The sequence below is a fragment of the Pteropus medius genome, unplaced genomic scaffold (assembly GCF_902729225.1).
Source record: "Pteropus medius unplaced genomic scaffold, Ma_sr-lr_union100, whole genome shotgun sequence".
NCBI lineage: Eukaryota > Metazoa > Chordata > Mammalia > Chiroptera > Pteropodidae > Pteropus > Pteropus medius.
In genome coordinates, this window is record NW_024349800.1 from 35,161,386 (window position 1) to 35,188,245 (window position 26,860).

Here is a 26,860-nt window from a genome sequence, read left to right on the forward strand (position 1 = left end):
TTCCGTGAGAAGAGGTTAGGGACAGGAGGCAAGCCCTGGGACAACTCCTTGGACTGATAGATCCAGAGCCTGAGAAATGGTCCCCAGGCCTGAGGGAGTTGTCCAGAGGGCTTGGAATCTAGCTTCTCAGGCTCTCGGCCCCTTTCCCTATGTCTCCCCTCAGCCTGGGCACAGAGGCCCCCCACCTTCTATTGGGCAGGGATGCGGGGTGCTTCTCTAGGTGTATAAAAACTGAATTGACTGAGCAGAGTTGGAATTGTCCACGTGAGAGCAGGGGTCTTTGCTTACAGGAACCACCACTGGTTTCCTTTCTGAAAATCTGCTCATCTATCACAAATGCTTTGAGGTAAAATGTCATTCACTTGACATTGTACTGACACTTCCAAGCAGAGGTGGATAGACTTGCCGTCTCCCCACAGCCAGGTCTGTCTGCCTTTCTGAGAGGCAGCATGTGCCCTACCACAGCCCTGTGTGGGGATTCTGAGGTTGGGGAGCAAGGAACAGGGCCAAGACAGTCATCTGGGCTTTTCTCATCTCACTGCCCTGACTCCAGGCTCTCGTTGGCCAGGCTTTTGTCCCTTCAGGGACTGTCCCTGCTTTCCTTGGTCTTGGATTCAGTTTTCTCTCACAATTCTGGGCTGAGGCTAGGGCTCTGCTCTTTTTGTGGGGGGCAGGAAGGGTGGTGATCTCATCCCTGAAAAAGATTAGTCATCAGAGAGACAGGGACAGATCTGGGGGTGGGGGGAACAGGACGGAGGACAGGCTCTATGTAAATGAGTCATCTTCCCGCCAGCCAGCTCCACGGGGCCTGAGCTTGACAGCTGCTCCCCGGGAGAGGTTGTTAAGCAGGAGCTACCCGGAGGTAGGAGTAGTTAACCAGCTTTTAATAACTCATTTTGCTGAATGATTTCTGGTGAGGAGAGAAAACCTTAATCGCACAGACGAAGCGCAGAGTGAGGGGAGGTTCGAGTCAGCCCCACCAGCAAGGAAAGCAGTGCCATGGTTCAAAGCCGATTCTGGGAGTCACTTGCCCATTGCTCATACCTAACCAAAACTTCCCTAATGTTAAAAATCACCAGCCCTCCTGCTCTCATCAAACACAGAAGATCATCCCAAAAAAGGCCCCCACAAAACAAGCCAAAAGCAAACAGGAAAATGGGGAGGGGCCCACTTTTTCCATGCGCCTTGCTGGCCGGCGCCTCTTTGGCCTGAGTCACTGAGCATTCAGTATGAGCCCAGCCTCACGCTGGCTATGGAGCAGAGAAAACCAGGCTTGCAGCCCTCAGGGTGTCTGTCCATCTAATCTGCAATTTAGACAACTCCGTAAACGCCAACAAGGAGAGCAGCCCACAGTCTCAGCTTTTCCACAACAGTCCCATTTCCAATATCCCACCCGGCTGCCACACTCAATTTTGGGACTGGAGAAGGTGGCGCCTCCCTCTTGGTAGGCCTCCCCCCGACCCAAGCCCAGAGTGGGTGATGCCACTCACCTGGACCAGCTGAGGAAACTCAGACCCACGAAGGTGAAAGGATGGCAAGTCAGCGGTAGAGCTGGTCTCAGGGGAGGTTTTCCTCGCCACCCAAATTCCTAGTCATGGCTTGTCTATATCTCGCATCAGGTGAAACCAGGGTACACTTAAGCCGTGATGCAAGGGCCACAACTTGCCCGTGGTGTTTCCCAATTAAGCTTGCTGGGTTTCGAGCACTTACCATGTCCTAGGCACTGTGGGAAGCATGTGGGAACCCCCTCCTCATCTACTCCTCATAACCTTCTGAGAAAGGCTGTCATCAGGCCACTTTTAGAGGGAGAAGTAATATGTCCACATTACTTGCTAGTGGAGGTCCCAGAGTCTGACACCATCTTCTGCTCTCAACTCTCCAAGAAAGGTGATGTCGGCCCTTCCCAAGCTGCAGGAATGGAGACTTGCTGAGTTTATCTTCTGTAGCTGGAGGTTTCCAGAGCCTATCAGTTTCTAGAAGACGAAACATGTTGTCAGATGCCCTGCTCAGGTGCCGGAGAAGCCTCTAGAAGTGCCAGGTGATGCTCTCACTCCTACAAAGCTCCTGTACGTCCAGCTCCAGTACGAGTTGGAGGGAAAGTTCTCCCAGCCTCGTCTTTCTTCCACAGGTTCACCCACTCCATCTGCAAGAGTTATTGCACATTGCTGGTGGGCCAGGCACTGAGCTGCACTTGGGAACCAGCCAGGCTGACCTCCCCACCCCGCCACAGCCCGTCCTGTGCACTCTCCCACCGGGCGTGCTTTTCTTAAACCACGCCCCTACTTCCTCTCGAAATCCCACCCACTCTTCAAGACTGAGCAGGATATCTCTTCCACCATGAGTCTTTCCCAGTCACTCCACCAGGAGGACCTCTGCCCTGATTCTGACCTAAATTGCCTGGGTGCCCATGGGCCTTGGGGGTGGTTTTAAGTTTCCCAAGTGATTCTTTTGTGCAACCGGAGTGAAAAACTGCTACTCCAGTGAGAAGCAACATACTTTTTTTTCTTCCAAATTCTTGTGTATTTGACTTTCTCTCTTATAACATCACAAACTCTATCTTCTCCTTTCAAGTCTGGGTTCTGCCACTTGCTACTTCTGGAATCTGGGCAAATTATTTAACCTGTGTCTTTTATCTATTAAATGTAATTCTGTTTATTAATCTCACAATTGGGGATGATAATAATTCCCAAGGTTGTTCATCAAATCTAAAACACCATTGATTTTATTTTATGTATTTTTATTTTAGGTGAGAAAACCCTTGGTTGACCTCATAGATTGCAAGGGCCTTGTCAGCTTACAATCTCTTATTTTTTATTTTTTATGCCTACAGCACCTGGTCTTCCTAGGTGGTCTCCCATCCAAGTACTAACCAGGCCCAACCCTGCTTAGCTTCCGAGATCAGACAGGATCAGGCTTGTTCAGGGTGGCATGACTGTAGACAACACCATCAATTTTAAATGTACCATTATTGCATACCATTAAGAATTTAAGATGCTGGGTGGCTGCATAGTGTAGTGGTTAGCACGTCTGCTTTACACGCAGAAGGTCCTGGGTTTGCACCCCAGGTGGAGCCACGGACCATACCCCAGGTGTGCCAGGCCCCAGGTGTGCACAGCGAGCCCGTGGGAGGAGATGCCCGCCTTCAGAGATCCAGTTCTTAAGGGGAGACAGCAACATCCATAGGTCAGGGGAGTGAGGGGAATTAAAGAGGGGGAAAAAAAAAAGAATTTAAGATGCTGTCAAATAAACTAAGCCAGGTCATTGGTTGTAAGATGCATCTTGATTTCAGGAATGTTATAATTAAAGGAAAAGGCTGTGGCTCATAATGAATGAAACCCAGTGCCTTGTAGATTTGTTGTGAGGACAAAATGCATTGATGTATATGAAGTCTTGGCCCAGTGCCTGGAAATAGTGAGGGCTCAACACGTGTCAGCTATTATTATCCCCTCCGCATTTTCATTCCCCACTGAATACCTTAATGACTTTTCTCAGCCATTCCTCCAGACCCATCCCTCCCAAAAGATTTGGAGCTTTTCCAGACTGGTGGTTGTCCTCCCTGGGGGAGTGACCTAGATAAAGATGACATGGGCAGCCTTGGGGTTCCAAGAGCCTCCCTCTTTCTCCGGGAGAGTCAGTGTCTCAGCTTCAGCCACAGAGCACCTCACAGCCCACCCCGCATCTCTCTGTCCCCTGTTTGGAAAGGGAGGGGCACTGAAAGACCTGGCTGCTGGCCTAGCCTTGGGCAAGGCCCAGACTGGAATGAGCTTCAGGCTTCTTGATTATTACAACGAGGCTGTTAATCCTTCCTCCAGCCAGTCAGGAAAGATCAGATGAGATAGGGATATTGGGAAAGGATTCTCAGAGGAGCTTGCCTAGCAGACCAGAGGGCCCATGGGAAGGATGGCCAGGTTTAGCAAATAAAAATACAGGACTCCCAGTTAAATTTTACAGATAAAAATGAATGTCCCAAACATTACATGGGACATATTTACACTAAAATATGATTCATTATCTGAAATTCATATTTAACTGGATGACCTGCCAACCCTAATGTGTCCTTTCCCATCCCCTACCCACTGACCCCACACCTCAGCTTTCCCACTCTCTCTGATATTTAATTCTCAGCCTTTAGAAGTTCTTAAAATATTTACTTTCAGTCATTCAGTCAACAAATAACTTTCAGTGCCTAATTTTACAAGATTTCCTCATTCACTGTAGAGAGTAGATTCATAATAATAGTAAACCTTTATTAAGGGCTTATTAATGTATGAGGCATGGTTCTAAGTGTTTTGCATATATTAACTCAATTTAATACCAAAAAATTCAGGTAGGTATAGTATCATCTCCATTTTACAGATGAAACAACTGAGACAGAGAGGTTAATTAATTTGCTCAAAAAATACACAGCTAGGGAGTGATGGAGCTAGGATTCAAATCTGGGCGGCCTACTTCAAAATAGCCAATGTGATGTAGCTCTAAGTTGCAAGGGGTATTCAATCTCATTTCTATCTTTTGGACAGGCCCCAAAAGATAATTAATACAATAAGTCATCTGCACTTGCTACTCAAAGTTCACTGACCAGCTGCATTGTCATCAGCTGGGACAATGTTGGACATGAAGAATTGTGAGCCTCGCCCCAGAATCTAACAAGATATCTAGGAGGATTATAAGTAGTCTAGTCCAAAAATTACTGCTCCAAACAAGCAGAGTGAGAGTCTGTTCATTCACACAGCAAACTTGGCCCAAGCACATTCTACCATACCAGGCACTGTTCTAGACATTGCAGAGTCATGGCGACTTTTTTAAAATGTAGGAAATCCTCATGCGTGTTTTTAAATGTCTCATTCTTAATTCTTCATGAGGGTAGAGTACAGCCTTTCTCAAAAATAACTCTTTGAAACATGAGGTGATTAAAATCATTCTGCGGTCAAATTGGATTTAGGAATACTGGATAGTGTTAGCATAACCCCCTTGGATTCATAAGTCACACCAACACAGTAAGTGCTCTGAAAAGTCCTGCAATATATAAACTTGTTTCACTTTAACTCATTTTTTTTTAATCATGGGAATTCTCCCCCCCCCCGCCCCCCATTAAGTCTATTATCTCATCTTAAGGAACACACTTTGGCAGAATGTATTACAATTCACAAAGAGGGTTCACATTGGGAGGTTTACATTTTATAGGTGAAGAAATCGAGACTCAGAGGAGTTAATGATAATGACTTGCTTCAATCATTTGGCTGATAGAGGCCACAACAGGAATCAAACCTTTGAGTTCATGTCTGGTACTATTTCCTTAGCCATCAGCACCAGTATGTGTATGTTTGGTTACAAGTCACAGAAGGCTGAAGCAAGAAAATGGATTCATGGGCTCATGTGACTGGAAGTCCAGAGGTAGGTTGGGCAGCGTGGCCAGTTTGATTTGACAGTTCATAAGAGTCATCAAGGCCTCATTTCTTTCAGGCTACATCCACTTGGCCTTTTACAGTATTAGCTTCATTTTAAGGCTGGCTCCTTCTCATGGCCATAGTTGGCTGCCAACCACCCTGGGGCTACCTTCTGCTCCTTTTAAGAGGGAGAAGATTTTAACCTAGAAAGTGTCAGAGAAACTCTTCTCTCATTTGATTGGCCTGAATAGGGTCACATGCCCATTGCTAAGCCAATTTCTGTAGCCACAGAAATGCCCTGCACTGACTGGCTTAGGCCTATCCATCCTTGAGTCAGTCATGATAAGGGACTGGATAACCCTGACTGGCCTAGACTAACAGAGCCCACTCCTGGAGTTGGGTCAGTTCTCCAAGAAGACTGGCTGCTGCACAGTTAGAGGTGGAGATGATGGTTAGTAGGCAGGCAGGTACAATGTCCACCACAAGGGTTTTAGGTCACTCAAAATTTAAATCAACAAAGTATCATAATGTACACTCTAAATATCCTACAATTTTGTCAACTGAACCTCAATAAAGCTGAAATTAAAAAAAAAAAAAAGTTAAATCAAAATATTTGAAACTAGGCAGATTCCAACCAGAAGAGACATCAGGAATACTTTATAACATTGTTTCTTAAAAGAAGGGCGTTAGCCCATTTGCATCAGAACCACCAGGAGACATTTGTTAAAGTGCAGATTCCTGGGCCCCTCCCTTGACCCACTAAATAAATCTCTGGAGTGACACCTGCCTTGCATTTTAATCAAACATCCCAATTGTTTGTAATAGCCCTGGTTTGTACATGCTGTCCTGGGGGAATTATTAGTAGTGCCCTTTTACTCCCCCAAAATATCTTAATTGGATTATCAATTATGTTTCTCTTCCTCAAAGCTGACATTGAAGAGACAATCGGAAAAAGTCCCCAAGGTGATGAGGCAAGACTTTCTATTTGTCTGGCACCATACGATGGGCTTCAGGGTCAGCTTAGCCACTTATGAACTATAACTCAGGCGAGTACCCTCACTTCCCCTGGCCCATGTCCTGGCCTGCATTGTTGGGGTTGATGATGCCACCCTCAGACGGTGGCTGGAGGGATGGGATGTATCCACTGACTGGCACAGCGGCTCCACCCAAAGCCACCTGACAGAGATTGCAGCTGGCCTCCCCATCTCGCTTCCAGGCTCTTCGAGCTGAACTCCAGAGGCCCTGTCACTAGGGCCCCATTTGTGAAGGCGGCACCAGACAGGCTGTGGGAACGAGCTTCACAGCTTTTGTCAAAGTGGCATAATAAAGCCCCCAAGTGTCTGCTCTTTGCAAACTGGGATGGCAGATCAATTGTGGCATAAACAAAATAGCAGGCTTGGTGAGAACCGGGGACAGATTACGCCTCCACAGGGTGTGATTGGGGAAGGAGGGGATTCTCAGGGTGGCTGAGTTTGCCTTTTCTCTGCCTGAAGCTTCAAGGTCCCTCTCCAGAACCAGCCTGGATCCCCAAAGATTGTCAGAGCTTGGACGATAGCTCCTCCACTCCAGGAAGCATCTGGCTAAGGCAGCAGCCCAGGCAGGGACCCACTGCTCTTAGCAAGAAGCCTGACCCCAGGCCCTCAGCACCCCCCTGAGCTCCAAGCATATTGATGGGAGAAGAAGGGTAGACCATGCTGCTCTGGTTAGGAAGCAAGGGAAGGTCAAGCAGGCACAGGAGTCAGACCTCAGGGATCAGGGGGGCAGTGAGAGAGGTACTTGCATTGAGTGCCCTCTGTGTTGTCAGAAATACTCGTGACCCGCCTGTCCACTTCATTTTGGGCAGATAGTGCCACAGCAAGTCAAGCATTCGGCATCATTTTTGGGCCTGCTGTCACAGCCATGAGGAGACCCTAGGACAAGTTCTGGCCCAGCTGTCATGTGGGGGAAGCAGGGAAAAGCTGTGCCCTGGCCCAGCGATGAGCTGCTGACAGCAAAAAGACAAAACCTCTAAGAAGGCAGGCCAGAGACACTATGAGGGCAGGAACTGCATCTGTCTGGTTTCTACATTTACTGGTGTCCAGTAAATGTTTGCTAAGGAATGAGTGGGTGGATTTTGATCTTCCAGCTGCATGTCTTATAGTACTGCCATGTAGAGGCCCTAGCATATATACCTATGATAAATTTTAATTTATAAATTAGGCGCAGTAGAGATTAACAACAATAACTAATGATAAAACAGAACAATTATAACAATTTACTGTAATAAAAGTTATGTAAACATGGCACTATTAAGTAAAATAAGGGTTACTTGAACACAAGCACTGCAATACCATGAGTCGATCTGATAACCGAGACGGCTACTAAGTGACTAACAGGTAGATAGCATATACAGTATGAATATGGGTAAAGAGGGATGATTCACATCTGAAGCTGAATGGCGCAAAATTTCATCACGCTACTCAGAATGGCACATAATTTAAAACTTAAGAATATTTTATCTCTGGAATTTTGCATTTAATATTTCCAGACCATGATTGAACATGGGTAATTAAAATCATAAAAAGCCCATAGATAAGGGGGAAATACTATAGATTCAGAGCTGATTTTTTTTTAATGAATTTAATAATTTAAATTTGGCTTTAAAGTATAGCAAAATCCCTCTATCAAATTCTTGGTTACACTGCTAATTTGGTTTTTCACTTTCTTGTGACCAAATTCCAAATATGGGAATATAATCCATCTTCCTCAACGTGGGTGTCATCATAAAATTTTCTCCTAACTTGAGTCATTCAGTATAAGATCAAGACTATGGTCAGGCAAGTGGACATTTCCTCCACGGGGTCTACAGAATTATTAGTACACAGGTTTAAGGAATTACTCTGAAAAAAAAAATTTTTTTTACTCTGCTCCTTTTAAGGAAATAGTAAGCCAAAGGAGACAAAACTCTACTCCCCACTTCCCAGGGCCAGCTCCACCCCACTAATAGCACACAGGAAGCCCTCTTGACATTGGTTATGACCTAAACAAAGATGCCCCTGACCTTTCGCTGTAGAAGTGTTGAAAAGTGCCACGCTGCTGCCCAAACAGATGATCCATTTTCAGCTCAGATTCCAAGCAGCAGTAAATCTTCCTACCCAGAAATTAAACCCCTTCCCATAACCAGAGTCAGGCAATCATGGGTCCCGCAAAGATACTAAAGACAGCTGCAGGTTGAGCTGTTTGGAGGGGCAGAGCTGCCACTCTGCGCTGCCCTGGATGGCATGGACTGAGCACACTGGTGGAAAGCCAAACATTCTGCAGAAATCAATTGATAAAGAATCTCTCTTAAAGACAGTGCATTGAACAAGTAAGTTAAGACTTAATTTTAAGAGTTCTAGGCAATAAGCATTTGCCCAGGCACAGAGCAGACCTCCCAGGACAAAAGCAACCCCAGACACATGCAGCACAAGACCCCCAGGGCCAAAACCTTTCCCCAGGCTGCAAGTGTGAGCAAGGGTCATGGTAGTCCTTGGGTGAGAAGGGGCTGACACCTAATGGCAGAACCACGTTTACTCTGAAGGTTGTGGACTCATTCTCAAACAATCCTTTTGTCAGTTTCATAAACCATTTTTCAGAGACCATCAAATATAGCTACCTGGACCGAACACACTCTACCTGGTCCCCAGAGATCCCACATAAGATGAAGCCTATGTGGAATTCTACCCTAACACATGTGCCACTGGTTATATTAAAAAATTAATTCTAGGGTTGAGAGAGCAGGTGATACTTGCTTTGTAGGTATCCAAGGGGTTTGCACCTGTGCTGTGAATTGTTTTGTGTGTCCTGATGGGTCCTTCCTAGTGACCATCTTGCCCCACCCATTTCGATTTATAGATTCCTCAACAGGAGGGGCCATGTGTCCTCCATCAATTTAGGCGCTGCCAATTCAGGAACAATGTCTAGTGCCACCAAAGGAGAGACATGTCTAAGTACTGTTTCCCCACTACTTGACCGATGCCACGCAAGATAGGAGCCAGGTCATCACCTGCATACATAGGGCGAGCGCCCCGCCAGGAACTCGCTGACCCTTGCCCTGTCTTCCCAGGTTTCGGCATGACCACCCCTGCCACGGTGGGCGGGAAGGCCTTCCTCATCGCCTACGGGCTGTTTGGCTGCGCTGGGACCATCCTGTTCTTCAACCTCTTCCTGGAGCGCATCATCTCGCTGCTGGCTTTCATCATGCGCACCTGCCGGGAGCGCCAGCTGCGCCGCAGCGGCCTGCTGCCCACCACCTTCCGCAGGGGCTCAGCGCTTTCAGAGGCGGACTGCCTGGCTGGCTGGAAGCCCTCGGTGTACCACGTGCTGCTGATCCTGGGCCTGTTCGCCGTGCTGCTCTCGTGCTGCGCCTCGGCCATGTACACCAGTGTGGAGGGCTGGGACTACGTGGACTCTCTCTACTTCTGCTTTGTCACCTTCAGCACCATCGGCTTCGGGGACCTAGTGAGCAGCCAGCACGCCGCCTACCGGAACCAGGGGCTCTACCGCCTGGGCAACTTCCTCTTCATCTTGCTCGGCGTGTGCTGCATTTACTCACTCTTCAATGTCATCTCCATCCTCATCAAGCAGGTGCTCAACTGGATGCTGCGCAAGCTGAGCTGCCGCTGCTGCGCGCGCTGCTGTCCGGCACCCGGCGCGCCCCTGGCCCGGCGCAACGCCATCACCCCGGGCTCCCGGCTGCGCCGCCGCCTGGCCGCACTCGGCGCCGACCCGGCTGGCGACAGCGACGCCGAGGGCCGCCGCCTGTCGGGAGAGCTCATCTCCATGCGCGACCTCACGGCCTCCAACAAGGTGTCGCTGGCGCTGCTGCAGAAGCAGCTGTCCGAGACGGCCAACGGCTACCCGCGCAGCGTTTGCATTAACACGCGCCAGAACGGCTTTTCGGGCGGTGTCGGCGCGCTGGGCATCATGAACAACCGCCTGGCGGAGACCAGCGCCTCCAGGTAGACCGCCCGCCTGCCCGCCCCGCTGCGCCAGAGACCCTCGCCAGGCTGGCGTACCACTGGGCGTGGCTTGCTTTCCTTCTCTCAGACGCTGGCGCTTTCTTAATCTTTATCCAATAAAACGAAACCAAAAAAGTTTTTTTTTTTTTTTAAAGAAATACTATTTGGCCAGGCCTGATGTTATCAGGGGCAGGTGTTGGGGGAGCCTGTTTTCCTTGTGGGTCCCCTCTTGGAGAACCGTGGCCCCAGCAGGTTCTCCAAGGAGAGAAAAAGTGGCACCCCAGACCCTTACCCCGGTGCATACCGCAGCGAGGAGAGTGCCAGCCCTGGGTTTTGCAGACTGGCATTAAACTCGGCCCCCATGCACATAAGCAGCCGGCAACCCCAAAACATATGGTGCAACTTTTCATGGCTCTGAATTACCTCCGCAGCATTTAGAATCCTGGCCCAGCCTAGCAGCTTCCTTCTGGTCGTCAGAAGTGATATAGTCACAGTTTTGACAGGTGGGGGTGGGGAGAGCCATCTGTTACCTCCTGATGTATATATATGTATATATAGAACAGCCGCTACACACAGAGAATGGTGTAGTATTATGCAATGAGATAAAACATAGCACCAACTTGCGGACTGTGGCATTTCTCTGAGATTTGGAAATTGCAATGGTAAGGGGCTTAGTTGGCCTTTCTCAGCCTGGAGTTAGTCTGCTTAGCACAGCACATAGGGCAGCTACTTCTAATGAGCGAAACCCAAGTAGCCTGCCAGGAGGGGCACTGAGCTGCAGGAGCCCTGCTTTGCTTCAGCTGTTTGATCTTTGAGGCTCCTGGCTCATCTCTGAATCCCCCAACCCTCCTTTCTTTCACCAGCATCATCCACCAGAATGCTTTTCCTCATTAACCAGGAATGTCTGAGTCTTCTCAGACAAGATTTTGCTTTGTTGGTGTGGATTTTTTCCCCCTAACTCCCACTGATCAGTTCAATGTTTTCTCCCTTTACAGAGCCTGAGAGTGCTGAGTGCAGCCTCCAGCCCCACTCCTTCTCTGAATTAGGGCTGTGCCAGCTGCACCCACGGGGCACCAGGGCCTGCAGCACCAAAAACCCAAAGCAGCCATCCTACAAATGTCAGAGAATTTGGCTCCAGAGTCCATAATGTTTGAGGGGCACATCCCATTCTAAACGTTGTTTGGTCCCCACTAATAATCAAGCGAATTAGTTTCCTCCTTGCACAGGCCGTATCGGAGGTGGAGGAAGGCAGGAGAGAGGAATGTGTAGATGGAAGCAATTTTAGGATTCAGCTTTTGCTCTGGATGATCCTCAAGTTGAGGGACAGATTCTCACCCTCTGCCAGATAGGAGTCACTGACCTAGAGGAAACCCAGATGCCCATCATTTCAGCCCATGTCCTCATCTGAAAAGATGATAATCTCAAGGACAAATGCCAGAGTCTAGTCAGACACAGTGTGGCCCACCAATATATATAGCTTCTGACAGGAAGTCTTAGAAAAGCACTGGACGCCTCACACTGTCTGCCCAAGAGTCCTTGAAAGTCGTGAAATCTCCCTCCTTGGCAGTGAGGGAAGCACATGTGCCTGGAACACACACACACACACACACACACACAGCATTAAGAGTCATGTTTGAATGTCAGCTTCCTCTTTCCCCTTCCAATCCATGGCAGGAAGGAAAAAATGAGTTGGGATCTGAGTGACTCTCCGGCTACTTTGGTAACTTCTAATTTGGATTGGGATTGGTTTTTCAACACGGGCGCTAACCTGGAGGTGAAGCCAGGAGGGTGGAGCAGCCAGGAGAGAGGTCAGTGTTGCTAAATCCTGAAAGGTAGGTTTCTAGAGAGCCACGCTTCCAGGATCCACTGTGACTCAGGCCAGCTTGCGAGCACCCCCACCTGTGCCTGAGCGATGGCTGCGGTCACACCGAAGGGACTGCATGCTCAAAGAGGCACACGTTCTCTAGGGCAGAGCCCTCTCATTGGACCTAGAAATAGTGTCAGGTTTATCCCTTTAAAAGAAAAAAAGAGCGAAAGGCATCCAATCAGAGGTATCACCTAGGCAACGAGAAATAACTTGAGAATCTGAACCATCCAGAAGGGGAAGTAAAGATCCCATGACAGAGGCATCTTGACCATGAGGACTTAATAGCAGGCAAAATAGTAGCCAACCTAGAGGAAGTGAGGCCCAGAAACAGCACAGTAGGCTTAAGACCCAGCCACTGAGGCTCCTTGAGCTAGACAGGCCAAAGAGCTGTCCAGGTGATCCTATTGACCAGTACATGAGACCGCACAGAATCCCATCCCCAGAGGACCTGCCTCCCTAGAAGAAAAACTTGAAACCTTCTTTGGAAGTCTTTTCTGTCAACAGTACTTCGTAAAGTCTATCCTAAATTGCTCTGGCTGCAGCCTTGGCTATTTTCACTTCTTTTCCTATGCTTTGCTTTTGAAAGCAGGTGACTATGGGCAGCTCAGGCAAGTTTCTGAAGGACCCACAGGCGTGATTTGAGGGAGCAGGGAAGGGACTCTTCTTTCTCACCAACCTCCCAAAGTAACGCCAGTTCTCTAGTGTACAGTGGTAGCTCAGGATGCAGTGACACATGTGTATTTTTGCCCATGTTCCTCTGGTCCCCCCACCCCCCATCTGAGTACATCACCATCTTCACCTCAGGCCAAAGGGCTCAGTGCCCCAGATGCTGGGGAATACTCCTGGGGAAATGCTCCTTGAGGTCAAGAGATAAATGGAGCCTAGACCTACGCCTAAAGGGCTCATTTGACACTATGCTTGAGGGTGGGCATTGAGAACCAGAACTCCTTAATAAGCAGCGATGGGGTCCTCTTATCATTTCAGGAACAGTGACATTGATAGGGACCCCTTTCTTTGGTACAGGTTCTTTGGAACCTCAGGCTAAGTAAGAAAGGGATCCATTCTCTTAGATGTTGTGGCCTCTCCCACTGTTTGAGGGTCTCCAGTTTGACCCACAGCTGTCTGTTCACTGGAGTCTACAACTCCCCGCTGCACAAGGAGTCACTTCCTAACCTTAGGCCCGCACTCACCCCTCCAATGCTGGGGCTGTGGGGCAAAGATAGCAGGGCTCTTAAGAAGCCTCTCGCCATCCAGCTCAAACCACACAGAGGCCAAGGTCTTGGCAAACAGCTGGGCTCTCTCGGAGCTGAGCAGCCAGGTAAAATAAGCCACCTGTGGGATCTTTACTTGCTAATAAGGCCGAATGGTCAGGCCCCATGTCTTCTGACTGCAGCCAGAGCCTCTGGGCCTGGTGAAGGAGTCAGAAGGTTCAGGCAGTTTTGGGCCCTCAGCTTGTGGAAAATGCCTGACAGTCCTGGGCATTTGCTCAGGAGCATCACACATCACATCACATCACAGCACCGTGTGCACGCGTGCACGCGCGCGCACACACACACACACACACACCAGCCTTACAAAGAGCGACTAGCCCCTTTACCAAAAGAAAAATCCTAGTCTGGGCCATTTTAAGAAGAAAGAGTTCCCATTTTTAATTCTCTGGGGATCTGCAAGAGCCTGGAAAATTCCTCTCTGCCTTGGGGGAGCTTCATGAACACTTTGCATGAATTTGCGTTTTACCCAGAAGCCAGTATCCAAACCCAAGCCAAGCTCTGGCAAATAGCTGCTACATTTATCCAGGCTCCTGTATCCCTTAGTCAGGCCTCCTAACAGATGCCCTCTTCCTGCCTGCTTTGAGGTGAGGGGTGATAAACCCTCACTGCCAAAGGAGAAGCTTCTGGGGAACCAAGGCAGACGGCAGCCACAGAGGCGGAGACCACAGAAGCCAAGGGCCAGGTGGTTCCGTCTTACTGTAACTTTTTACATTCTTAACAGACAAAAAGCACAATTCCACATGCACACTGTCTGGAAAGCACATCCAGACGATTGCTTAGGGCACTTCTGAGTCCAGAAGAGGCGCTGGGGCTTCCTTGTGGCCACAGTTGTTGTACAATATGCTCACTCCATTCTGTGGGGTGGGAAGGGATGGGAGGGCTGTTGAAACCATTCCTGACCCCAGGACGGCTCGTCAGCATGGACTTGGGGCCTGGACTCTTGCCCTGGGGCAGCTCTAGCACCTTCAGGCATGTGCAGCGTCCTAGCCCCGTGCCCATTATGTGTTGAGAAGCGATGAGATTTCTGCACTAACTTGGCCCAAGCCCCTCTTTCCCCTTCTTCCAGCCTCTTCTCCTCCCCTTCCTCCCTAGGGAAGCTCCCTGTGGCTTTACAATTTATTTTCTATGCTACATGTTCTCTCAGGAGGGGTGGGTAGAGCATGCTGGGGGTGGGGGAGGGGGGGTCAGCAGGGTTTCTTAAACAATACATTTATTTTTCTGAGCAGCACTCCAAAAGAGGACTTGAAGGGTGTTTAAATTAACGATGAATAAAATGCAGCCTGCCACCCCTTGAGCTGTTTGCTTTCTGTCTGTCAGAGCCGCCTGCCTCCCTCTTCCCTGTTCACGCCTCCTCTTTGGGGGTCCCAGGAGACTGCATCTTTGAGGATGGGGCCTGGGTGGCAGCTCCCCAGAGGAATTACTCTGCAAAAATGACAGTGGCATCCATCTAAGCTGGACTTCGCAGGCAGTTTGACCGGACTGGGCCAAGGCTGGTTTCTGATAGCCAGGGCCAGAAGGTCCAAGGCAAAGGTGCAAGGAAACACGCCTGGGGAGGTGGGACACGGGTCCCAACTGTGACAGTGGTTTCCAACACTGTCGGCACTAGACTCTCTAAAGGGATCTTTAAAGATACTGATGCCCAGGCCCCACTCCCCAGATCTTGATTTCATTGGTCTGAGGAGGAGTGCAGGCAAGCACTGGAATTTCTTGGAAGATGCCAAGGTGAATCTAATGGGCAACCAAGGTCTTGAACCTACACGCTAAACACTGAGTATTCACATTGCAGTGTGAAAAGAGCACCTATTTAGAAACTATGAGGTCGGAATCTCCTAGTCCCGCATCTGGCAGTCACTCTTCTTGCTCAGATCCTCAGTTTTCCCATTTCCAAACTGAAATAAAGACATTGTCTCTCCTGGCCCCACCTCACCACCGACCTCCCAGGAGTCTTATGAAAAATAAATGAGAGGCTGGGAACTCTTAGAAGTATAAAGAGCTTTATAAATGCAAAGTGTCTCCATTATAAGAGGCATTTCATCATAATAAAAGGCCAGGCAGCCCCTATTGCTTCTACAAGGGATTCTCTCTGCGGTGCCAGCTGAGGAAGAAGTCTCCATCCAGGTGATTGCTTCTGCCCCATGCCTTTGTAAACCTCTCCTTTTTGACTCAGCCTTAATCATCAGCATAATAGTGTAAATTCCACTGAGACTCTCTCTCCCCTCCACAGCCCCCTCCCCAGGTCATCCTTTTCCTACAGGTTGCTCTACCAATGAGATGAGACATAATTGGCAGGTGACTCAAGTCCCCACCCTTCCTACATCAATCTGCGAAATTATTTCTAGCCTCCCCCAACCCAAAAGGTTTCATTCAACTGCAGTGAGAACTGCAGTGTATTATTTTCCATCCTGGTCTTGCTGGTCTTTTTAATACCAGTCAAAGTTACTAAATTGATTTCATGATCTGCCTATGAATTACTCCCAGCAGTTTGAAAACCACTGGCCTACAATGTTTCTGAATAGAAACCTTCCTGTTACTCTGTTTCCAGCTAAGATCCATTAGCCCCTTGTGGCAAGGGGTTGTAAGCGGGGTGGTTCTGGGCCCTGGTTGCCCATCAGCCCTTCTCTCTCTGGATCTCCTGCCCCAGCTGTGTAATCAGCTGAGGTGGATGTTTCAGCTGCACGAAGTGGTCCTTACCTTCCTTTCAAGTTCTAAGACCTATGATTCCTACGACATTTTAGATCCCAGTCATCCCCGGTTGGACTGCCAACCCTCTCCCTTTCATGATCAGTTACCTTTCTGTGAATATATTTGTTTTCCTAACAAGAAAATAAGAAAAATTAATTTACATTTACCAGTCGGGCCCTTGGACAAGAGATTTGCATGATTTATCTCACTATCCTCTACTGACCCTAGGAATTTGGTACTGTCCCCCCATTTTGTTGTGGATCATAGAAGGTAAGTAACTTGTCTAATTCGGGGCCAGGCCCCCCAGTGTTAAGGGCTGGAAATACAACGGTGAGAAAGGCAGCACAGACAGATATCCTGAACTCCGGGCTCTTGAGAGGCCACCAGGAGACAGGGTACTCAGAACGGCAAGATGAGTTCAGACTACCCTATGTCACAGGGTAGTCCATCTAGGCTGTGAAGAGCACCCAGGGAAAACAGCCACCCTGCCCACCCTGCCCAGGCAGTCAGTGAAGGCACACAGAGGCAGGTTGTCCAAACCGAGCCCAAAAAGGGCTGCAGTGAGCCTGCTGATGAGGACAGGCAGGGTCCAGGCCCAAGGGACAGGAAGTGAGAAGATGAGGGAGGGGAACTGCATGAGGTTCCACAGGACTGAAACCTGCAGAGTGCTTTTTTGATTTGAGTGCATCTTCCAAGAACTGGAGTCTGGGCAAAGAAAATTACATTCCTGGCCCCTTCCTACTCCGTTTTCAGGGAAATGTTCACAGAAGGGATGTTGGTGGAATCACTAAAGAAAGACTTAACCATAAGGCAACAATTGCTTGGTAATGAGAGCTCACTTCTGCTTGCTTCTGCCTGTGAGCAGATCTCTTCCCCTCACTAAGGCATCTTTCCCGTGTCGGCAAAATGAGGGGCCGTCCTTTTGGCTCTGTCACTCTGAGGCTTGGGGTGGGAGGAGAAATGTAAGAGTTCACCAGGAATCCCTATCAAGAACCACCCTTAGCAAACGTCTGCCAAGTGCCTGACCCGATTTGGACAATTTATGCCAGTTCTTTCTCTGTGGACTGAGCTGAGCAGAGCAGCCATCTGAATGCAGGCTGGAAGGATTCGCGTCCTGCTGAGGATAAGCAGACTTCCTACTGAGAGCTATGGCTTCAACTCGAATACCAACCCTGCTAGAACCTTCCTGAGCTCCAGGTCTCTGCTTTCATTGGTCTCCGCTTCCTCCAGGACAAATAAAATCCATTTTCTAGAGCTGTGCTGTCCAATGCAGTAGTCACTAGCTATATTCAGCTATTTAATTTTAAACAAATTTAAATTAAATTAAAAATTTAGCTCTTTAGTTGTACTAACCTAACCACACTTCAAGTGCTCAATAGCCACATGTGGCTAACTGCTACCATATTGAACAGCACAGACACAGAACATTTCTGTCATTGCAGCAAGATCTCTTACATAGTGCTGCTGGAGAGAGATCTCTGGGACCAGAAATCTCGAACTCCATGGTGACCCTAGGGTGGGAGTTGGAGCCATGTGGCAGAAGTAGAAGCAGAAGCTTTTCCCTAAACACTAAGAACCATTGTGGTCTTCTCTGCCTCCAAGTGGCCTCTTCTCCCTGGTCCTCTATGGAAAGCCCCCCAGCTGCTGTTTGCCATGAGGCATCCATCCCTCCCACATCCCCAGGGCTTCCCTTAGGACTTGACACCAGTGCGGGTAATATCCACGCTCTGCGGGCATCTCCCTGTAAAGCGGGGGACTCTCCCACAAGGCCACCGCAGATGTTGCGGTTATGAGTAAATTTATTTGGGATATATGGACCTACACACATTGCTTCGCACACACACACACACACACACACACACAAAGGCACACAAACTTTTATATTAAAAGCCTAGTTCCAGATATTGCTACAAGTAAGACATGAAGCAAAACGTCCTCTCTTTGACTCAGACATTAATTGTGGAATGTTCCAGCAGAGGGGGAACAAAAAAGGAGCATTTACTTTACTCCGCAGATGGAGATAAATGAGGCCCAGCAAGGAGAAGGTCACAAAGCAAATTCACTATCTAATCTCCAGCAGAACCCAGATACCCTTCCTGATAGCCCACAGCATTGTCTAGCCCATCGTTTGATCTTGTGCTCATTCATTCAACAAACACATGTGAGCACCTACTGTGTGCACAATCTGTGCTAGGCCCTGTGGTGATTACAGTTAATAAGACATGAATCTGGCCCTCTGTGGTCTAGGAGCTAGGACATGGAGTCAGGTGACCATAGCCAGGTACATCCAGGTCAGGTACAGAAGCAAGTACATCAGAGAGGTTCTGGAGAGGCTGCTGCAAGGCTGAGCCCCACACACAGCACTGGGTAGCTCTGTTCTTCACCTGGCTTTACTCTTCCCTGCCCCCATTCCTCATCTACCTTCTACCTGGCAAAGAATAAGAACCATTCTTTGTCAAAATCTGAGTAGCCAGTTAACACCAGAGTTCATAGATCTCTTCTACCCACACTCCATCCTCTCTGCTCCTCCACCTAAAATTGCTCCAGATCAGGATCACAAAGTCCTTCTTCTCATATCCAGGTCATAGTACTTCTCTGCTGTGTCGAGCGTCTGCCTACAGAAGGAGAGAAGGAGGCCATCGTGCAAAGGGAAGCAGAGGTAGGCCTAGCTGACAGACTGAGCCCAGCTGCGGTCCCTGAGGCCTGGCACTTGCAGGCCTGCTTCCAAACCTGGGAGCTTCCTAAGCTTTCTTCCCACCAGTGTGAGCCAGTAATTTCCTCCTTTGCCTATGAGCTGAGTTAGGTTACCTTGCAACTGAAAAAATTTGGGCTAACACTGTGCCTTTACCCAAAATAAACTCCTTCCTTGCTCCTTGAGAGCTGAAATGCCTTTTACATCAATAGCAACTTTCATGAGAAAGTTCAGTCATGGAATGCAGACATCTCTGGGAGAGAGTACAAGGACATATTCATACTAAAGTGTAAATGACTGACAGTGAAGCCTCTTCTGAGAACAGGTTTTGATGGAGTAGAGGGAGGGAAAAGACTTGGCTCCTGGTGGATGGAGACGGGAACCCAATAATCAGATATAGGCCACAGAAAAGGCCATTTGAGGGCATCATGGATCAACCTTGTTGACTTCTGGCTTCAGAGAACTGAAGCTGAATGTAAGCCCTAACACTCTTTCCCTTAAAAACAAATTTCTAGCCATTCCCTGATACATTTCTAACAAGTGCTCTCCAATTCACATTTATGTGACAGGGACTGTGCTCCCTCTGCCTCCCGCTTCTAAGACTATTAACCAAACACCCCAACAATTGCAGGACTCTGTCTTCCATGTTCCAACTTCCCCAACTTCTCTTCCGAGCATCCAGAGCAAGAGAGCAGGAGGGAGATTTCTACGGGCTAGAGAGCCAGAGAGCATCTCTGTTCCAGAAGCTTGGAACATCTACTCTCCCAGTCCACACTTCGTAATAAAGGATTTACATTTATATTAGAAATCAAAATAAAAAGGGGGAAAAACTATTATTTTGGTAATTTTATTTATCTTAAACAGTTAACAAGAATGATGCAAAAGCACTAGAGGCAGATCAAGCTTTTGGGCCCAGAGACATCTTGGGGTGCAGCCTTCCCTGGATGTTGCAGTCCCCCCTCAACCCCGTTCCGTGAAGGCATCCTCTCTCCTCCCACAGGCTCACACGGAGTGAGCGCGGCTGTCCTCTCTGCACCGTGACTGAGGGTCCTGCACACCGTCTCCAGGTGGGGATGGCCAGGCTGTTCCACAACTGATGAGATTTAGGAGCTCCGGTCCTGCTGCAGGAACTCCCCAGGGATTTGCCACCAGGTCCTAGCGCCTCCTAGAGGTAGCGGTAAAATAAGCCATCTGACCACAGAAGGAGCAAGCCAAGCATCACTGGCCTTTCATTCCCTGCTTCAGCTCACCTGCTGCTTCTGGGGAAGCTACTTAGAGGCACACAGGAAGCAGTCTGGAGACGAGGCCAGATTCCAACCCGGGTCGGCCTCTCCCTCCTGGAAGGGAGATGACTGCACAGGCCAGCCTTAGACACGGTTTCGTCTGACCCTCCTGTCACAAATGAGGACCCTGGGTGGAGGAGAGAAGCAACTTGTATGTGGGAAAAGCCTGGACTAGAAGCAGATCAGCTGGCACTTCCGGCAGAAGGCCTCTGTTTTTTCGACCGCACCAGCCAGAGCAAGGAGAGCATAGCATGCCTTGACCCCTACCCCCAAAGGGATGCTATACCCCGCTGCTTGCGGGTTCCCTCTCTTCTAACATTTCCTCTCCATTACTCACTTCCAGGCCTTCAAGGTCTAACCTCAGGTGACCACAACCCACCTGGCCCACAAACCCCTCTGCCCACCAGGACTACACAGTGTCATGCCCAAGGGTACTTCTCCCTACAGGATTTTAGGGTCCAACGCAAGTGCCTTAAGTCTTTGCCTCACAAGGGGTTTCCTCTCTACCTCGTCAACTCACTGCTGAGTGAGAGGGGCAATCTCTTTCCTCCATCTTGGGGTCGTGTTCCAGGCACCAAGTACCCAAGGGTCACAAGGACCCCTGAGAGTCCCTGTACAAATATATGCCAGTCCAGCCTAGGCCCACCAGAGTCATTAGGTAAGCAAGAGAGACCCCCACAGGGGTACAAGTAAAACAGAGTTATAATAATCCATGCCCAAAAGATGACATATGCAAAATAATAATGTCTACTATTTAGGCCATATGAATAGAAATGAGGATTACTATGCTTTTGCTGACAGAAACTTTGTTCTCCACAATATGATTTGAGGTGTAAATAACCAGGGAGAAAAAGATAGTGCAGTTTCCACTTACACAACCATACAAATAAATGACTGACAACAGAACCCTGCAGAGGGCTGTTTGTGACAAAGCTAAAAGCAGAAATAATAGATCTCAGTGGTACCTCAGGGGGTGGGCAGAGGGGGCTAGTGGTGAGGGGGTGGGGCAGGCACAAAGGCTAAGCAGCTTTGAGGTCTGTCAGAAGCTCAGAAGCCCAGCCCCAAAGAGGATAAAGCAGTCATGGCAGCTTATTCCATCAGGGGTGGGCTTGCTGACAGGGACCTCAATCTACAGGTCACCTAGACAGGGCTTCTGTGAGAGACAGGCTCCCAGCCAGGGTGGGGATAGGCCTTGGAAGCAGGACGTGCCAGCGAGATAGACCAGGATTACGCTGGGCAGTCACAGGGAGGATTCAGTCTCCAGGATCAAAGCCACAGTCCAGGCTCCTAAACCCCTTTGCCCACTGGCTCCAAGCCCTGTCTCCTCTAATAGTAACATCAGCTTGAGGTCAGACTTGGCAAACTTTGTTCCCGGGCAGTCCCCAGCTCCCGCAATGAGACCTCATCTCTCCCCGCCTCTGAGGCCTCCGCATTCAGGTACCACCTCTCTCAGCTTTTACACTCTGGAATAAACATTGAGAAGTCGCCTGTGGGGACGTGAGAAGGGAAAAGGGCTGAGATAGGCAGGGCCAGCTGGTCTGGCCTGGGCTCCACCTGTTTCAGAACACAGCATTCTAGGACAAGTCTGTCAAGAGTGTGTCCATACCTGTTGTCAGACTCCTGAGGCTGACACTTCAGTTAGCCTGGCCTTGGGGATGCCAGCTCCTCCCTCAGCCCCTACTGCAGACCCTCAGTCACGCCCAAGCCTGCTCTACTTTAAGCCACTTTAATCCGGCATCAACGTGCTTTCTCAAGAAACGCTATAAAATTCAGCCTTCGGTGTCCACTTGGTGTTGGGTTGACTTTTAGAGTATAGTTTTTCCATTCAGACTGACCTAGATGAGGGTCCCATTAAGCAAATTCCTTTACCTCTCTGAGCACCAGTTTCTCGAAATGAGAAAACAAACTGGCCTTACTGCATTGCTGTGAAGATTGACTAAAACGATGGTTTTAAAGTGCCACAGTGTCTACCACATTTGTTCAGTGAATATCAGTTCCCTTCTTCGCTCTCCGCATCAATCCACAGGTTCTACTTTTCCCGTGCTAACTCTCAGGAGCCATCATCCAATCATCCACTCATCTAGTCAGCCATCTATCCATCCATCCATCCATCCATCCATCCATCCATCCATTATTTATTTTACATCATTTATTGAGTACCTTCTATTTACAAACTGCTGCAACTTGTCCACAGAATTAGAGAAATATATAACTTATAAGCAGAATTATCAAGACCAGGATATAAATAACTTGGCAGAAATTGAGAAGTGTCATAAGGGAGGTACAGAGAAAATGTTGGGAGATTAAATACTCCCAGGCCTCTCTTCAAACTCCAATAGAAGAAAATTGCCAGGATTACATTTTATTTGATAAAGCATTTCTTTCTCTAATGGAAACCACCAGGTCCCTTTTTTCTCTTTTACACAAGGAAGAAACCTCAGATTCTAATTATCCTATCCTGGGCTTTGTCTCACCTTCCATTTTCCTGTGTTTAGCTCTTAGTTGCTCCACTGAGGACCATGTACAGAGCCCAGATTTTTTCCAAGGTTTTAATTGGACTGTTTATGAGGGATTTTGAAGCCAACAAAATGAGCTAAATGAGGAGATGATGTACACATTAAGACAGCTGCCCCCGGCCAGACCTGTGTGCCCGTGAGTCAGTAAAGTGAGAGCTTCGCAGCGTCAATAGCCAGCCTCCAGCTCCTTAAAGACCTCTCCTTACCCCCATGAGTCCTGCCCACACTTAGGTTGACCCTCAGTAGAGTTAGGGAAAAAAATATCTCCCTGTGAAAAATGCTTGATAAACAGCATGGAACCACATTTCTCAAAAAATGCAAACGGAAAGTCTCACCAATTTTGTTGCCACAGTGAGAAACAAGAACCCATCAACGTGATGAATGAAACTGCATAGTCTCCCCAGGCTGCTACTTACCCTGCAGGAGGAGTCTGACTGCAGGATTCCTACAAAGACATTGCCAAGGAAATGTTGCCTGTGCTGCAGACGGTTGAGTTGCTTGGTGCTGTGGATCTAGAGACAGAAGAACCAGCTCTGTCACTTTCTAGCCCTGTGAGTTTGGGCAAGCCCTTCAGCTCTCTGAATCTCCATTTACTAGTCTGTAAGTGGGGAAATCGCCCGCCTTGCCCACATGAACCAGCTTGTTTGATTGTGACTTTGCTCTCTCTGGGAGCACAGGTGGAGCGAGGCATGGTGGGAAGCCAGTCCTTCTATCACTCCTTAGCTCAGTGACCTTGGTGGGGAAAGTGACTTCTCTTTCCTGAGTCTCCATTTCCGTGTCTGTATAGATTACAGGTTTGTTCTGAGCATTAAGTGAGATCATGTGTGCAGAAACATGGTGCAAAGCAGATGCTCACTGGTTTTTGTTCCCTCTTCCTAGAGCTTCACTATCTACACGCAGCAGAGCTCCCCTGGGCCCAGGACCAGAGGCACAGGGTCTCCCTGGATCCCCAAGCTAAGATCAAACAGGTATTGTTTGCTGCCCACCTCCTTGACTAACACCTCTGATATCTTAGGCTGATTTCCACTTGAGAACCAATTCAGGCTCAGGAGCTTCTGCCTTTTAGAAAATAATTTCCCCAAACCCTTTCTCATTTCACTACACCACCAGCCACGAATTCATGCTCCAACTCAGCATGCCTTTACAGGACTTCAGAATTATTGTCCCGACTCTGGCTTTTCTGAGTTTAGAGATTTTAGTTCTTTGTGCACAAAGAGATACTCTTCTTCCTAAAGGTCATTGCCAGCAGATACAGGGCTCTGTGGGACTTAGAACAAGGTGCCCCTCTGAGCACCTTGCCCAGGCCAGGGCACATGGTGGAGGAAAGGCTGGATTGTAGCCCACTCAGCAAGTAGCTGGCTGCCAGGTACAGAAACACCACATCCCTACTCCCGTTCTTTCAACTTCCTCCTTCTCCTCCCCATCATCACCATCATCATCACCATCCCTATCATCACCAGCACCATGATAGCGGCAGCTGACACTTCCTGAGGTCTTGCTAGGAGCCAGAGACCGTGCTCAGTGTTCCCCATGCTGAATTTCTTCTAATCCTCATAAGTCTCCTATCAAGAAGTGTGAGGACAGGTGCCGTTTTCCTCAGCCCAGCACCCCTTACTCACTTCTTTGGATCACAATACTCCCCATTTCCTGGGGGAACCTCTCTTCCCCTATTCCGCATGGTTCTGGCATGGCTTCCCTGGTGGTTTTTGCCTCGAGTCAAAGTAATTGGAACTCCTCCTGGGACTTTATATGTGGACACTGAAGAGAGAGGCCCTCTTCCCTCTAGACTGAGAATTGTAAGGATTTGACCCTATTGCCATCTCTTGGTGGCCATGCCCCCCGTCACATGAAGGAACCCTAGGACAAGGCAGATACTCACACAGGCCGGAGTGAGAGATGGAGAGAGGGAAGGCTAGGCAAGGCCACGCCATCACTGGTCCAGGTTCCGGACCACGTGAGCCTGAGATCAGCATCCTCTACCCCAGACAGCTCTTTTTGTATAAGTTAGTATGGGTTGGCTTTCTCCCACTTGAAAGAAAAATTCTTATTATTAGTAGATAGATAGGTAAATTAGATAGATTATATTATTACCCTCATTTTACAGATGTGAAAAATGAAGTTAAGCATCTGAAGTCCAGAGTCAGGGCAGAGACCGTTGCACGACTATGTTTCTTTCTGCTCGAGTGTCCAGTGTGGCCTTATGCTGGATGCTGTACACATAGACTAGTGTAGAAGTGGTTATTCTTCTCTTAGAAGTAACGATTTAGAAAATAAGTTGATCGCATGTTACTGACATAATCCCACTCAACAAATCCATGTAAGCAATGCCATAGTTTGGATCTACATGCTGCTGCAAAACAATCGCATCGGAGTTGCCTCACATCAGTGGATGTCCTTGGTGCATTTGGAATTTGAATTTACAGAAGCATGAATCTCAAGTGTCTCTTTTGAGGCCCATTTAGGAGTTGGTTGTCATGGGTTTTCGTTCTGGCTCACTCAGTATATGAATTGTCTAGGGACCCTTTGGTCACAAGCAACAGAAGCCAAAAGGGAATTGGCAGCATTGGTGACTGGGTAACCCCAGGACCCCAATTAACGTGACCAGCTCACTTTCATACTCTCCCCCACTCATAACTAGTAGCTCTCCCCTCTCTGTATGTTGACTCAGTTTCTTCTCTGCTGATGGGCTCCCTGCGATGACTGGGTGGGGCGGAGGAAGGTAAAGGGTGGTGAGGGGCCTGCCCACAGACAGCCCCAGGCAGGCAACAACCCAATTTAACAATCTTGGAGGAAGGAGAGCATATAAACTCTGGTGGCACAGCCTGGCTCATTGACCCACCTCTGTGGCTGGGACAACAGGCCCTGTGACTGGCAGCCACTTCAGATCTGCATAGAGGGGTTTCACCAAGAAATGTGGGGAGGGGATGGTGAACGGACAAAACATTAGATATCACCTCACTGTCAGTGTGGATTAGAATTTGCAGAAGGCTTAGTGGAGGTAAAGTAATTAAAGTGGGGGCCAGCCAAAGGCAGGCATGGGGAAGGACTGAAGCCAGGACAGGAAGAGGCCAGCCCACTCAGTGAAAGTCAGGAAGCAGCTGGGCCTAGACATAACTGGAAGATCAGATTTCTTTTGGGTGAGAAAGAACTGGTGTCAGACCACTCGAAGTGGTCAGGGTGTCCCAGGAACTGGTCCTTAGGCTTGATGGGGCCGTGATGGCAGAGATCTGGAAGCCCCAGAAGAGGAACCGGAGGAAGTAAAAGCTCCGTGAGGAGTGAAAGCAACTCAGCTTCAGGCCAAGGAGATCGGGCCTTTCGTTATGTGGCTGCTGAGCTGTCAGGGCCCAGGTGGGATGTACAAGAGAACGCCTTTAAAGGGCCAAGTGTCCAGGGCTCTCAGGGGGTGGTGCCCTCTCTTGAATTGTCACCTGGGTCCTCTGGTGACCACAGAATCTGAGCAGGAGTCACCACGAAACTAACTCTGAGGGAGCCTATGTTGTCTTCATGAGCTCACTAAGTGTCCCTAGCCAGGTAGATGGAACTGCTCACTAACCCACAAGAGACTCGAAGGAAGGGCCGCTTTTGAAGCTTGTGAGGCCAGGTGAAGTAAACAGGAGTCTCCTTCACATCAGGAGGAACCAAGAGGCAGACATGGATTCCTTCCAAGAGGTCTGAAAGATGTTTTTAAGAGAGCCTCAATATCAAAAGTCAGAAGCAGAAACGGCACCAAAACACCCTATGAGGTGACCCTGAGGCTCTGTCAGCAGGATTCTGGGAAGGAAGGAATTTGGCCAATGACCATTTAAGTCCTGAGCTCGTCATTCTTCCTCCAGTGACGTGTCCTTGAAGCACGATTTCTTCTCCAAAAGTAGTATGATACTTACAGCACTGCCCTTTAGAATATGACACAACTCCCTAGAAAAAAGAAACTTCTTCCTTCCAGCTCCTTTATTTCCTGGCTTGTCAGTTCTCACACCAAGGAAAAAACTAGTGGGAGAGGGGATGAGAGGAAAGGATCATCCGAATAGGTATTATGGTCTTTCTAAAGTCTATAAACAAGGTGCAAGTTCAGTAATTACCACTTAGATCCGGGGCTCAGAAAATCAGTTCAGGTTCATTATTTCCAGCTAAGTTAATCAATTCCAAGAGGAAGGGAGGAGAGAAACAACTCCTGAATACATTC

General features: G+C 48.6%; 1 protein-coding gene, 1 long non-coding RNA gene and 1 other non-coding gene across 3 annotated transcripts in view; 1 reads left to right on the plus strand and 2 right to left on the minus strand.

Moving 5' to 3' along the window:
• Positions 1-10,509, plus strand: part of KCNK12 (potassium two pore domain channel subfamily K member 12) — a 40,932-nt gene extending 30,423 nt beyond the window's left edge. The window contains exon 2 of the mRNA XM_039887221.1: positions 9,472-10,509. Coding sequence (XP_039743155.1) covers positions 9,472-10,370 — 899 coding nt within the window. The 3' untranslated portion in view covers positions 10,371-10,509. The remainder of the gene's footprint in view (positions 1-9,471) is intronic.
• LOC120621665 (uncharacterized) overlaps positions 1-26,557 on the minus strand; it is a 32,873-nt gene extending 6,316 nt beyond the window's left edge. Inside the window, exons 1-4 of the long non-coding RNA XR_005658230.1 lie at positions 24,769-26,557; positions 23,094-23,189; positions 12,135-12,378; positions 1,711-1,973 (exon numbers count right to left, since the gene is read on the minus strand). This is a non-coding gene — a long non-coding RNA (uncharacterized LOC120621665). The remainder of the gene's footprint in view (positions 1-1,710; positions 1,974-12,134; positions 12,379-23,093; positions 23,190-24,768) is intronic.
• LOC120622383 (5S ribosomal RNA) lies at positions 2,822-2,940 on the minus strand. Its single transcript, XR_005658475.1, has one exon. It is a non-coding gene; the product is annotated as a 5S ribosomal RNA (ribosomal RNA).
• Positions 26,558-26,860: the final 303 nt, after the last annotated feature.